Source organism: Anabrus simplex, chromosome 7 (genome assembly GCF_040414725.1).
Source record: "Anabrus simplex isolate iqAnaSimp1 chromosome 7, ASM4041472v1, whole genome shotgun sequence".
Classification (NCBI taxonomy): Eukaryota; Metazoa; Arthropoda; class Insecta; order Orthoptera; family Tettigoniidae; genus Anabrus; species Anabrus simplex.
The window spans coordinates 72,096,658-72,112,502 of NC_090271.1; the positions used below are offsets into that span (position 1 = coordinate 72,096,658).

The 15,845-nt window shown below is 40.0% G+C and overlaps 1 protein-coding gene across 5 annotated transcripts in view; it reads right to left on the reverse strand.

Annotated features, from left to right (window-relative positions):
• Acn (Acinus) overlaps window positions 1–15,845 on the reverse strand; it is a 333,736-nt gene that overhangs the window by 118,496 nt on the left and 199,395 nt on the right. For all 5 annotated transcript variants that reach the window (XR_010860744.2, XM_067151131.2, XM_067151132.2 and 2 more), the window contains one exon: window positions 4,622–4,740. Coding sequence is in view for 4 of the 5 variants with exons in the window: in XM_067151131.2 (XP_067007232.2) it covers window positions 4,622–4,740 (119 nt within the window). In the remaining variant the exon portion in view is untranslated. The remainder of the gene's footprint in view (window positions 1–4,621; window positions 4,741–15,845) is intronic.

The window sequence follows — 15,845 nt, forward strand, 5'->3', positions numbered from 1 at the left end:
AGCATCATTAGTTGCTGCAGAAAAATTCCCCTCACAAATTAAGGTAAGAAAAATTCCCCTCACAAATTAAGGTAAAACTGGCATCAAGGTTATGCAGTTTGGGGTAAAGGAGATGAAGAGGTAGCGTGTTGGCAGGGTAAATAAGTAAATAAATGAGTACAGAACCTGGTAGCGTCCTATTTCTAAGATTTATTAACTAAGCACTACAATTACAGATTTACACACACACGCGCGCACGCTCGCGATAGCCAAGCTTACAACTCACACAAGTACACGGTCACACACTTACACGGTTCGCGCGCTCTCTCTCTTAGCTTCTCATATTCCATCTACAATGACACACACACACTCTCTCTCTCTCTCTACACTCTCTCAGCCACTCAGTCACACTCCTTAGCGCTGTCACGGTCCACAGCCTACACATCAGTCCCGCAGATCGGGAAAGTATCCGCTGTTCACTCAACCCGTCGAACCCCGTTCGCAGTCTGCACACGTCGTCACCCAGTGTTCCCTTCGTGCTGCTCCAGTACACCCAAGGTTCTTCTCCAGCAGCCGGCCTCAAGGGACTCACACACACGACATCAGGGAAACAGGAACGAGTCCTCGGCTCCAACAGGCAGATGTCAGCCCAGGCTATCACTGACTGCGCTCTTCGCTAACTCACACCAGCTGACTCAATCTCGCTCTCACTCACTCCGTCTAACTCTCACTCACTGCAGGCAGGTCGTTCCTCTCTTATATACCTGCGCTGGCCCTTCCAGAATCGTCCGGATGCTCCATGGATCCAGGAACCTCGCGAGATGGAACACTCCAGATTAATAGTAGAGTAATTTCCGTCGTCCCATGCGGCGCGACCACGGGTGGAAGAGAGAAGGGCCGGCCCAGCGCTTAAGTGTTACTCGCGATTGGTGTGGTCGAGCGTAAGGGGGGTAGGGCGATGGGTGACAAGCTCGGCCCGTAGCAAGTTGGCATGGCGGACGCTATAACCATTACAATACAGAGACCCTTCAAGTTCAGTAAGGAGGTCAACCAATCCAGCTGCATGACCTGTGACAAAAACCATGTGGGAGTGAAGCCTATTCACTTCTCGGTCATTCAGATCAGTCAGGTACTTCATACCACAGTTGTTGAGGTCTTTCATATCAGACATCTTGAAAAATGTAACATCAGTAAAGTAAGCACTCAAATAGAAGACAGCCTGAAACCAGCTATTCCATCGGGTTATGACAGTTGCAGGAAAAAGCTTTGCTTCCTTTGAAGCACCATACTTTGATGTTAAGAATTGTAAATAATTATATTTTCGCTTTCTTGTGTTCAAAAATGTAGACTTTACCATCGCAATCACATGATTTAAATCTGTCATCACTGCAACCCAACTATTGCCAACCAAGCTGATCTTATATGCCCAGCACCGTACATGCATTAAATTATCCCCTATGACCACACTTAATGCTCCATAACACCGGGTCATGTACAGGGCACTGTCACTAACAAACACTTTAACTGCATCATATGGTACACTACAACTGCCCAGAGCTTCTAAAACAGCACGAGAGCAGTTTGTAGCATTTCCTGCATCAAGATAGTTCACAGAAACAATTTGTAGCTCTCTTTTCGATCCGGCTGGGACTTGGAATATGATGATAAAAACACAACAGCCCATTCTATCTGTAGTTTCATAACAGAGTATGTTGATGTTCTTTCCCACTAGAGCCTCTGCTGTTCTTTTCTGGTGGTCAGATGCAACTTCTAGAAAGGAAGAAAGACCTCAAATTATAACAAAATAAGATAGGTCGATAAGGCAATCGCACTAAAATTCGGTATCCTTCAATTTATTACATGTAATTCAACATTATTTTCTCAATATTACTTTTTGAATAAATATGACTGATCGTCATTCTCGTCAGAGTCTAATTATAACCGCCAATCGCTCAACTTAATTTTACAGCAATCTTACTACTTGTTCATTACAATCTGTTGTTTTGTCCATTTTACTTGTAAAAGCAGCCTTTTAATGTCAATAATTTTATTACTTTTACCTTTGTAATACTTCACATTATAAAAAATAAAAATAAAAATTTAAACCAACATTGTTATTTTTAATGTTATTTTTAGTTTAAGTCTCTTCAAGATTTTAAAAATTAATTTCATCTTATTATATGTTAATCAAGTGCTAGTTTTATTCGGGGTTAAGACAATGGCTGATGATGCCTTCATACTAGGCGAAACATGTACCATTTTTAGATAATAGATCAATGTAAATCATCGAAGACAATGACTTATTGTATTGATTAGGTGGTCAATTTAATAAATAACTTACTGTTATTATTCTAATCCTTCAATTTTGTACATGGTTTCGATGTCGTAATATCTAAACCGTACCCGATCAATGAAATCGAATCTTACCCGGTAAATATACTTCACGTAGAGTTCTCACACATTGCAGCTCTTCATTTGAAAACTCAGTAATCCAGGCACTTAGCTCTTTGCTTTCCAGCTTTTCCAGAGGTATATTTGCTTCGGCAAATTCTTCAACTGTGCGTTTCAAGAAGTTATCTCTGCAAATTTTTCGTCGTTTACAACTATCTGTGTAAGCACAGAAAAGAGCTTTCTTTAAGACGTACAAGCAGCAGGGGTTGAACTTTCATTATCGCGTCAATTTCCCACATGTTTTTCAGATTTAACATGTTTCACAACGCTATCTCTTTTTCCCCCACCCAACTCGCCAATTACAATACTTGCAAAACACTCGCTGAATCTCTGGCATATAAACCATCCTTTGCATATTGCCGAGCCCTTTTGTGCGCAGTTTTTGCTGTGCGCCCCATAACCTAAACGATCGCTTGACTTTCTACTCTTCACTAGTTTCAATTTTGAACAACAGGAAAACAACGCTGCGTCTATCTCGTTATTTCCGTGACACTCGATTTACATTTCTATAATAATCGATACAGATCTTATTCCCCTTGCTATTCTCATTGTAAATATCAATTAAAGTCAGCAAGCAGCAATCGATCGGCTACTTTTCTCCATCGATCAGAACGGTCGAAAGATTTATGCATCATATTTTGAGTATTTCTGATGATTTTGCCCAAATATGTTGTTTTTGCCAGTAAAATAGCACATTTTTGGCAGAATTCGCACCAAAATCGGATATTCGTACTAACTACGCATTTTGGGTCACAATTCGCATTTTGTTGCTGTTCTATTTATGCGTAAAAATTATTTTATTCCACGTTAGAATTACCGTAGGCTTGGATTCAGTACAAGATTCAAAAATTTGTATTTATCGTAAATGCGATTTTTTCAGGTCCTTACGAATCACAAAGGTTCACACGGTAACTGTAGAAGAACTGCTGGTACTTAAGGTGTGTTTCTCCAGATGAGTATCGTGAAAATATACAGTTTACAGCATTATTGGTAGAAAGGTGCTTCATTCCATTATAAAGGGAATTCAGTGAGTATGAGTCGCAATGGGTTTCCTCTGATATTGCGTACTCTTAATTTTTCAAGAAATCCTGGTGAAAGTACGTTCCCTGGGTGCGGGACAGTGGTCGCGTTCGAAGGAGAAGCTGACGGAACCATCAGAATCAGTCTGAGGGGGTCACATAACGTGTACACACATATGAAGGTATGACATTGACACAAGCCTGGAATGAAACGCTTGGCGATGAGGAACCATTTCCACTTCTATTATAACGTCTAAATTCAAACCTCATTGTTTGAGAAGCCTTTCTTGTGGACAGTCGAGATTTTCTTCTGATGATGGAGAGCAAAGTTCTCTGCGAAACGTAAAGAATTTCACCTTATTTTCTTGATACGGCATAAGTCCAAAAGCCTATCTCATGTCTATATGTGCTGATTCATTATGTATATTGTTATACAAATAGTAAAGTATTGCGTGCTGCTTGAAAGCACTCAAATTCAAAACACTGCCTCTGGTGCCACTTATAAATATAGTTCTAAATGTGTAATATTTATTTTTTAAATCCATGGACACATTTTTGATTACCTTTTGTGCCATTTATTAGGACTGTCAGATAGGACAAAATGGCTCCTTAAAAGACCTTCCAGAAAATGGTGGCAGGTGCTTCACACGATTGGGTATTCAAAGCTGTATGAGCACAAAGAGGGCTATGACTCAGAATGTGTCCAACATGCCCACTCCTATTCCAAAGCAACTTCTAACAAAACTCTCTGGATCATTTAATAGAATACAATGTTTCATAAAAATATCATCAGTTGTTATAGCACGCCTGTGGCAGTTAACAGAACGACAGTCAAATATACTGTATATAATTCTTTTGCCACCATCTTACCTGAATATACGTGAAGCATGTAAAAAGAAACAAAAGGTGCAAAGAAATAGATAAGACACTACTGTATCATTCTTACAGATTATACCACTATCAGGAACATCACAAACATTCCTTGTTAGAACAGTGACTACTTAGTATAGCTTGAGTATTATATCCTCCCCAAAATAGATCTCTATTCTTTCATGATAGTGAAACTATGTTCTTAATCTCAACTTGATGAATCATTTAACTCAACAGCTGCAGATCGACATTAAAAAAAAAAAAAAATTCCAAGGAACCTCATTTAAGTAAAATATACTGACCTTTAAAGAATCTGTTGATATAGATAACACAGGCTTCTTAGATGGGCGACTACTGTTACGCTGGCCCCAACGCCTTTTCCGAGGTACAGCAGCAGAAGGTTCCCGACTTGTATCGCTAACTGTGGGCACAACATAAATAAATTAATATCCATTGTTTCCTATAGCTTTCTACAGCTTAAATAAACAGTAGGATTATCTCACACACATGCTACTAAGGCGAGAAACAACTGAACTCTCAACTTCAGACTGTCTTACAGGCCAGATTTCACTTGCCGTTGGTATTTCTTGGAAATAACTTATTACAGGTCCCCTCAGTGCTGCGGACAATTTAAGTGCCTCATTACCCAGCAGACAGAGGCGATTCAGGTACAAGCACTACAAAAATGCAGCAATCTCTTTTAAAAACTCACTGTTACTAAAGTATACAGATGTGCCAACTATCAAAGTCAAACGTTAGGAGATTTTTAAGAAGATATAGCAACACGCACGTTACATCAATTCAAGAATATTTAACACACACTACCTTCATCATCCTTCTCCTTTCCTCTTATCCAAGATGCCCACTTCTATTCCAAAGCAACTTTTAAGCAGACTCTCCGGGTCACTTAATAGGGTACAATGTTCCATACAAATATCTTCAGTCGTTATTGCACGACTGTGGCTGTTGACAGAATGACAGCCTGCTAGGTCGGGGCATTTATGGCACTTATGCACCTTCCTCTCTCCTTCCACCAATTTGTTCAGGTTTCTTCTTCTTGTACTCCTCTTTAGTGAATCACTCCACTTTGTTCTAGGTCTCCCTCCCACTCTTTCCTCTCAAACTTCATCTCCATCATCAGTTTTGGCATTCTTTTCTTCTCCAGCCTCTTTACATGCCCAAATCATCTTCGTTTACTCCTATCAGTTCTCTCATTTAGGTTTCCTAACATCTTCATTTCTAACTCTACCTTATTACAGTCAAATGTCACTGTAACGAACGCCACTATAAAGAAAAGTTCAGAACTACAAAAATTATTTTTTGGCCCGTTCCCTTTTCCCTATCCCCCACCTCGGCATGGCGAAACACCCCCGAAGGGCCATGGCCTACCAAGCGACCGCCACTCAGCCCAAAGGCTTCCAGATTACAAGGTGTCGTGTGTTCAGCACGACGAATCCTCTCGGCTGTTATTCTTGACTTTCTAGACTGGGGCCGCTATCTCACCGTGAGATAGCTCCTCAACTGTAATCACGTAGACTGAGTGGACCTCGAAGAAGCCCTCGGATCCAGGTAAAAATCCCTGACATGGTCGGGAATCGAACCCGGGGCCTCTGGGTAAGAGGCAGGCAAGCTACCCCTACACCGCGGGCCCGGCTCTTTTATCTGTGTGTCCTTAATTCTCATTGTCAAGGCCCTCTGTGTTCTGCTATTTTTTCTCTTCCACCCCTGCCTCCAAATATATCCCATACCCAGATTCTCAACATAGGTTTTAATTTTTGCTAGCCAACAATCATCATACATTCCTTTCAATTCTTGTTTATATGCTTCCTGCAGCAAAATACCGCTGTCACCCCTTGTCAGTCTTGGTCAATAATTCATTACTCTTAAAGCAATCCACCTCGATAATCTCTCCACATATTATTAATGCCCCCACATTGGCTGCACATTGCAGTAATTTCATAACAGTTTCGCTGAATTTGTATTATTTGGTTCAAGCTAACCCTTTTCTCTTCTAATCCCCATAATTCAACCCCATATAAAGCTCTACTTAAGACTAATGTTTTTAGCACTAGCCTCAGTATTCTGTAGCTTACCCCGGTATTTAGCAACTAGAATTTTTATTGCAGCAAGAGCTGCGATCCTTCTAAATTTGCATATCTTGATGTGAACATCCCATCCTCCTCTACTATTTCGTAGCATTCTTAGGTATTTTAATCTATCTACTTCCTCTATTCTTACCCCCTGTATCGCCCATTCTCTTACCTTATTGCCCTCTTCCACTTATAATCATCACCTTTGATTTGTTACAGTTAATTTTTAATGACCACTTATCTACGTATTCTGCTAATTTAACCAAGCTTTTCTGCAATCCCCCACTAGTTAGAGTCATTAACAAAATATCTGCATAAATCAGGCCTGGAATCTCTATAATCCTCACCGCCAGGACAGCCCAGTTAGCCCCTCCGTGCCCGTCCAGTAGATTTATAAATAATACGAATAATATGGGTGATAATTTGCAGCCTTGTTTTAGACCCAGCTTGCATTCTATCAGCTTACTTATTACATTATCCTCTAGTTTGACGCTACTATATGCTTTCCGATACAACACTTCTATCGCACAATCATCTTCCTAGAAACTCCCAGCCTCCTTAATTTTTCTATTAACGCTCTTTTACGGTGTCAAACGCTTTCTCAAAATCGACCCTGCCAGAGACAAGCAACCTCATTCCCGAACTGTGTATTTTTCTGCTATCAGCTTTACAATCAGATATTATCTATTGTTTGCCTCCCTTTCCTGAATCATCCTTGGTATTTGGAAATTATACCATTATTTTCAGACCAATCCCTTAGTCTATCAGCCAAGACTCCTGTATAAATTTTGCTCAATGAATCTGAAAGAGTTATTCCTCAGTAGTTGTTAGGTAAGTTTCTATTCCCTTTCTTCTTATATACTAGACAAATCCCATATTCCCATTCCTTTGGTACCTTCCCCCCCTTTAAAAATCCTGTTGAATAGTTTTACAATTCCCTCTCCCATCTGGTTGTATTTATTTGTTTCCAAAATACACTGCTGATACCATTCCTTTCCCCACCCCCCGCTGATTTCATCTTCAGTTTACCAATCACCCCCTGGACTTCTTCTAGCGTGAATTCCTTATCCAGTTCGTATATACTTACTTTCATATTAGATCACATGGCCAGCCTTCTTTCCTTATACTCCCATTTGTCTCTTCCTCCTAATAACTTGTTAAAATATGTCACCGACTGTACATAATCAATATTAATTTTCTTCAGTGCCTTCCCTCCTTTATTAATAATATTTGTTCTCTCCCATATTCTTTCAATTTGATTCGTTCTGCATTCCTGTTTATTAGCCCTGATTGGTCCTTCAACCACTGCTTCTTCCTCTCCGCGATTTTGCTCTTGTACTCTTTCCTCAGCCTTCAAAATACTTCTCGTTCTTGGCTTCCTCCTTTTGTTCTATATTCTCGTAATGCTCTTATTGCTGCCTTTCTGCAGATCTCACACTCCTTGTTATACCAACCACCACCTTCCATTTTTTTCCTTCTGCTGCGTTCGACTGCCTGTGCCACTTTCCTTATAGGATATTCTTTTAACTCCAGCACTCTATCTATATTATTTTCCTCGAGTGCCCTTTCCCGACCAATTCTAATTAATTGTATCTCTTTATCCATAAGTGCGTCTAGCTCTCCTTCGGAGTTCTCTATCCATATATATTTAGTAAAAGCACTACCCCACTCTACAGGACTTTTTCTGCCTTCCTCCTTACTTTCCACTCTTCTTCTCACCAATCTAACCCATACCGGAGCATGGTGTGATTCAGTTCAGTCCTCCACCCCTATACTTTTGATGTTCTCTAGCAAGTCTTCCGAACCCATTACTATGTCAATTCTTTCTTTATTCGTGTCAGAAGTATCAACCTTACTTACAGATATTAATAAACAAAAACAAAAAAAAACATATCTACATTCCTACTATACAAATATACAGGTCTATTATACAGTCACAGATAAAGCAACAGTTCAAGAGCTAGATAATTCTTGCCCAGTATTGGGGGAGGCTGCAATCAAGTCTTTCATAGTGCACATTGAAGGACATAAAACACACCGACATAGATGTTGGATCGTCTGCTACTCTCCGCAATCACAAAGTGATGAATCAGTTGAGAAACCCCACTTCTGCAAATTTACTTTTGTTCTGCCAACTTCTGTACAGAGTCTGTTAGGGGCTTTCCATATTGTCCACTTCTCCTGGTGTTCACATGGAAGACTTTCCTTCGGCTCTATCCAGTTGGAAAGGGGGTTGATTCTTTCTTTCCACATTTTGACCCTAGCATTCTCTGCTTTCCCCTCAAGGTTAACTGATATGCGGAGAAAACGTTTTCTAGATTTTAGCCTCTGTGTGGCTGGGTGGTATCCATAGAGAGGGTGTGCTTCTGAAGATGATGATTGGAGCCTTTCTTTGTTAGCTGCTACCTCCCTACGAATCTCACCGGGAGCAATAGCAGCTAAAGGTTGGACCCTCTCAACAGGCGTAGGTTTCAAACATCCAGTAATGATCCTGCAGCTTTCGTTTAGAGCGATGTCGACCTGCTTCGTATGAGCTGACCTGTACCAAACCGGGGAGGCATATTCTCCTGCAGAGTAGCATAGAGCTAAAGCTGATGTTCTATTTGTTTGTGGTTGTGCTCCCCAGCATGTTCCTTATAATTTTCGTAGAATGTTAGTTCTAGCAACTATCTTTTGTTTCAAGTTTTGTCAATGTTTCTTATATGTTAATGTGCGATCCAGCATAACTCCCAGGTACTTTGGTGTAAAGCAGTGTTCCAGTAAGTTCCCCTTCCATAGCACTTTGAGTTTCTGAGAGGCCTGTGTATGTAAAAAGTTTCATGCCGCAGATGGAACGCACAGATTTGAGTCAGATGGATTTGGTTTGAGTTGGTTTTTCTCATAATAGGTATCTAGCTCTTCTAATGCAGCAGTTAAAGAGATCTCTGCTTCATCAAAGGTATCAGTACTTTGAGTAGAAAGTGCGATTGACATGTCTAAAGCATTTGATAGGGTGGATCATGGGAGACTACTGGCAAAAATGAGTGCAATTGGACTAGACAAAAGAGTGACTGAATGGGTTGCTATATTTCTAGAAAATAGATCTCAGAGAGTTAGAGTAGGTGAAACTTTGTCTGACCCTCTAATAGTTGAGAGGGGAGTTCCTCAGGGCAGTGTTATCGGACCTTTATGTTTTCTTATATATATAAATGATATGAGTAAAGGAGTGGAATCAGAGGTAAGGCTTTTTGCGGATGATGTTATTCTCTATAGAGTGATAAATAAGTTACAAGATTGTGAGCAACTGCAACGTGACCTCGAAAATGTTGTGAGATGAACAGCAGACAATGGTATGTTGATAAACGGGGCTAAAAGTCAGGTTGTGAGTTTCACAAATAGGAAAAGTCCTCTCAGTTTTAATTACTGCATTGATGGGGTGAAAGTTCCTTTTGGGGATCATTGTAAGTATCTAGGTGTTAATATAAGGAAAGATCTTCACTGGGGTAATCACATAAATGGGATTGTAAATAAAGGGTACCGATCTCTGCACATGGTTATGAGGGTGTTCAGGGGTTGTAGTAAGGATGTAAAGGAGAGTGCATATAAGTCTCTGGTAAGACCCCAACTAGAGTATGGTTCCAGTGTATGGGACCCTCACCAGGATTACCTGATTCAAGAACTGGAAAAAATCCAAAGAAAAGCAGCTCGATTTGTTCTGGGTGATTTCCGACAAAAGAGTAGCGTTACAAAAATGTTGCAATGTTTGGGTTGGGAAGAATTGAGAGAAAGAAGAAGAGCTGCTCGACTAAGTGGTATGTGATATAGATGTTGATTCCCATAGGGAATCTGAAATATTTGTCCTGAATGAGCAAATTTATAATACCAATATAAATGGTCCGTTATTGGACATTATAAATTTTCCAGCTAGCTCATTCTTGGTTGCCAGCGTTTCGCCCTCGTGTGCTAGGGTGGGCTCATCAGTTGGTACCTGGCACACCTACCAATACGCTGGCTAGTGCATACCGTGGAGGCCACTGCGTAGGCTAACTGGAGCCACCGGCAGTGCCAATGCACTAAGAGACTTTGTCTCATCACGAAAAATTGATGCCTGCTTGGCCATCAGATGATATAGATGTTGATTCCCATAGGGAATCTGAAATATTTGTCCTGAATGAGCAAATTTATAATACCAATATAAATGGTCCGTTATTGGACATTATAAATTTTCCAGCTAGCTCATTCTTGGTTGCCAGCGTTTCGCCCTCGTGTGCTAGGGTGGGCTCATCAGTTGGTACCTAGCACACCTACCAATACGCTGGCTAGTGCATACCGTGGAGGCCACTGCGTAGGCTAACTGGAGCCACCGGCAGTGCCAATGCACTAAGAGACTTTGTCTCATCACGAAAAATTGATGCCTGCTTGGCCATCAGATGATATAGATGTTGATTCCCATAGGGAATCTGAAATATTTGTCCTGAATGAGCAAATTTATAATACCAATATAAATGGTCCGTTATTGGACATTATAAATTTTCCAGCTAGCTCATTCTTGGTTGCCAGCGTTTCGCCCTCGTGTGCTAGGGTGGGCTCATCAGTTGGTACCTAGCACACCTACCAATACGCTGGCTAGTGCATACCGTGGAGGCCACTGCGTAGGCTAACTGGAGCCACCGGCAGTGCCAATGCACTAAGAGACTTTGTCTCATCACGAAAAATTGATGCCTGCTTGGCCATCAGATGATATAGATGTTGATTCCCATAGGGAATCTGAAATATTTGTCCTGAATGAGCAAATTTATAATACCAATATAAATGGTCCGTTATTGGACATTATAAATTTTCCAGCTAGCTCATTCTTGGTTGCCAGCGTTTCGCCCTCGTGTGCTAGGGTGGGCTCATCAGTTGGTACCTAGCACACCTACCAATACGCTGGCTAGTGCATACCGTGGAGGCCACTGCGTAGGCTAACGCTGGCAACCAAGAATGAGCTAGCTGGAAAATTTATAATGTCCAATAACGGACCATTTATATTGGTATTATAAATTTGCTCATTCAGGACAAATATTTCAGATTCCCTATGGGAATCAACATCTATATCATCTGATGGCCAAGCAGGCATCAATTTTTCGTGATGAGACAAAGTCTCTTAGTGCATTGGCACTGCCGGTGGCTCCAGTTAGCCTACGCAGTGGCCTCCACGGTATGCACTAGCCAGCGTATTGGTAGGTGTGCTAGGTACCAACTGATGAGCCCACCCTAGCACACGAGGGCGAAACGCTGGCAACCAAGAATGAGCTAGCTGGAAAATTTATAATGTCCAATAACGGACCATTTATATTGGTATTAAGTGGTATGTTCCGAGCTGTCAGCGGAGAGATGGCGTGGAATGACATTAGTAGACGAATAAGTTTGAATGGCGTTTATAAAAGTAGGAAAGATCACAATATGAAGATAAAGTTGGAATTCATGAGGACAAACTGGGGCAAATATTCATTTATAGGAAGGGGAGTTAGGGATTGGAATAACTTACCAAGGGAGATGTTCAATAAATTTCCAATTTCTTTGAAATCATTTCGGAAAGGGCTAGGAAAGCAACAGATAGGGAATCTGCCACCTGGGCGACTGCCCTAAATGCAGATCAGTATTGATTGATTGATTGATTGATTGATTGATTGAAGGTCATCGACATAGATAAGGCATTTGGAATTTTTTTTGTAATGGCTGTTGATGTAGATGTTGAAAAGAATAGGAGCCAGTACGCTGCCTTGCGGTAGTCCATTCCTTTGATTTCTTCATCTGCTTCGGCGTCCTTGGAATTCAACAAAAAAGCGACGATTTTCCAGGAGAGTAGCTATCATCTTGGTTACCTTGATGTTTGTAATCATTCTATACAGTTTGTGTAATGGTATCCTGTGATTTACTGCATCGTGGGTGGCTGAGAGATCCACAAAAGCCACATCAGTGCTCTTCCTCATTTCAAACCCGTCCTCAATGTGTAAAATCTGTGCTGTGCAACTCTTTCCTGGGCGGAAGCCACACTGCTGAGGGATTAGGACTTTGTCTACTACTCCCATTAAGGGATTGAGCAACATTCTTTCCATTATTTTGTACAGGTGGCAGAGTAAGGAGATTGGTCTGAAATTTTTCGGGTCCGAAGGTTCCTTTCCAGGTTTCAGAAATGCGATCACCCAGGATTTTCTCCATATTTTTGGAATTTTTAGGGAAGTAAAACAGTTGAAGAAGTTAAAACGCCATGCCTATGTGGTTGAACTGAAGTGTTTTATCTGTTCTATTGTGATATCATCTAATTCCGCTGCTTTTCCATTTTTGCTACATTGAATCGCTTTCTGTAGTTCCGTTATTTGAAATGGCCGGGATAGGTTACTCGACTTCATTACCTCGTTTTCTTAGGATATTATGTTCCAGTTTCCTTAATGGGCGATTTGTTTTTCCATTGATGACAAGTTGATTTGCGATTTGGTTTGCCGTAACAATTGCATGGACCGGTCCCTTTGTTGTATTGTTGCTAAGTTGTTTGAGAAGCTTCCAAGCCTTTCGGCTATCCCCTGACATGTCTGTTTCCTCCATAAGTTTGATCCAAGTATCTTTCTTTGCCTCTGCAATTGAGGAAAGCAGTTTCCTTCCAGCTGAGATGGTATCTTCACTTAGTGGATCTTCCTGAAACAGTGAAATATATGTGTACATTTGGGCAGCTGCGTCTGAAGTTAGACCTTGTATGTGGTTAAATCTGCATCCTCGTGGTACGGAAACACGGGAAGCTTCCTTCACAGTTTCAACAAACTGATCATAAAACTCTGGTGATGGGTGGATATCTGATATTATTTTTTTAATCAAGAGTTGAGCTGAACTTCTGCCAGTCTGCTTTTTTGAAATTATATCTTCTTTGAAACGGAACCTTTATTGGTTGAATTGCTGAGAAAATTTGACACATTATGGGCCGATGCTGGGTATTTGGAATGGGATTGCACATTGATTTCACACATTGTTATGCCACGTGTTCACTCACAAATATCAGGTCTGGGTTGAAGCCTCGTCGCCATCTACTGCTGTTGAAGGATGGAGGTAGTTTGGAGTCATGAATAAGTTGTAATTGGAAATCATCAGCCCATTCTAACACAGCTTCTCCGTTATCATCATCATCTGTATACTCCCATGCACTGTTATGGCTGTTGAGGTCTCCAATCACAAAGTTTGTCTTTAGCTTGTAGTAGTTATCTGGAATATTGAAGGAGAAATCTACATTTGGTGGTTTGTAGACACCCGAAACGGTGCAGTTACTGAGGTCCACAGTTATTATCTCGATTTAATTTTCAGTGGTGGCCGCAACAGACAAAATTTGTAAATTTGGCTTGGCAAAAACAGTGCTGCCATACTGTCTGTGGGGAATTTCGGCTACAAGTCTCATTTCCGCTATTTTTGGTCGCCGTAGTTGCACATCCCTGTGAGTTTCCTGAAGGCATAATATATCACATTTGTACGTTTGACAAAGCTGATATAACATTCCTACTTTAGATGGAGATAAACCTTCAATATTTACAGATATAATGGTTAGCGTTGGTCTTGATAAAGACTGTTCTGAATATAGCGATTGGGTCATATTAACTGCATCTATGCCAGTAACACTCCCCGCTTGTTCAGTAATAAAGGCCATTTTGCCTTCTCTGTCCCCCTCCCAGTAACCAACCAGGATGAAGAAATTCCCGACTTCACACAATTTTAAAAGTTTTCCACCGTAACTATTAATTACCTTATCACTTACTTCTTCTTAATAACCCTAGTGTCAACTCGCCTTCTTTACTAAGCCAAAGGCTTCGCTCGCCTATTCCATTTCACACTATACAATCGTATACAGTTAATACCACTGTTATTTATAAGTTTCATTTCCGTATTGATGGATATTACTTTACAGAAAAACAATATATATACAAATCTCCACCTTATCAATACAAATTTATTTTACATTAAGCAAGTAAATATAGTCAAATAGTCAAGACTAGTTTCGACCCCTAGGGGGTCATCCTCAGTTGACATGCAATAAAAATTGTATTGTGCATAAAAACATCACATATAGTGGTAAAAGTTTGGACTAATTTAGACTGATCATTAATGTTGGTATGTCTAATGCATGACTAGTGTGCATCGTTCATGAAGACACATATCACCTTACTGCTACTACCATCCAATTTTAGGTTATATAATATGGAACACACATATGTTTGTGTAACTCAACAGTGGCAAGTTCAACTATGTACACAATTGGCATATTGATTAGTCACATGAAAGTACAGAACACTGGCTTGAACATTTCTGATTTAGGTATCAATGCAACACCTTGCTTGCATACATCCTAGAAGCTAAATTCAGTTTGTAAGGCCCATTACTTCTGATTGAAACTTAGTATGAAGTTAAAATTTGAATAAAAATATTTGCTAATGTAGACATTAAAATGTTGTTAAAATGGGCATATAGTCAAAAACAGTGGTATGTATGCCACACATGTCTAGTTAAAAATACATTACATTAATGTTGTTTATGTGCGGTACAACATGTACACTGATTTGGAATAAATGAGGTTTGTATATATAGTGTTCCAACAAAATGGATCCATAAAAATATTATATGTAAAGACAATTGGTATTATAATGATCCGCTGCAGATCAGGTAATGCTGTTTATTTATCTGGAGATATTATTGGCAGCTACAGATATTGGAGTTATTAGAATATTAATGGAGCATGTTTTCTTCCGTAGTCGCGATGTTTATAGTTGGTGGCATTAGTCAAATATGTTGAAAGTTATGCATCTTGGTGCACGTTGATTTGTCCTGGAAGCTTATATGTTGTAAAAAACAACAGATCCCAACAGGCAGCTACAAAGAACGCACGGTTCCAACATTTTACACACTCCACCTTGTTTTTTACAACATATAAGCTTTCAGGACAAATCAACGTGCACCAAGATGCATAACTTTCAACATATTTGACTAATGCCACCAACTATAAACATCGCGACTACGGAAGAAAACATGCTCCATTAATATTCTAATAACTCCAATATCTGTAGCTGCCAATAATATCTCCAGATAAATAAACAGCATTACCTGATCTGCAGCGGATCATTATAATACCAATTGTCTTTACATATAATATTTTTATGGATCCATTTTGTTGGAACACTATATATACAAACCTCATTTATTCCAAATCAGTGTACATGTTGTACCGCACATAAACAACATTAATGTAATGTATTTTTAACTAGACATGTGTGGCATACATACCACTGTTTTTGACTATATGCCCATTTTAACAACATTTTAATGTCTACATTAGCAAATATTTTTATTCAAATTTTAACTTCATACTAAGTTTCAATCAGAAGTAATGGGCCTTACAAACTGAATTTAGCTTCTAGGATGTATGCAAGCAAGGTGTTGC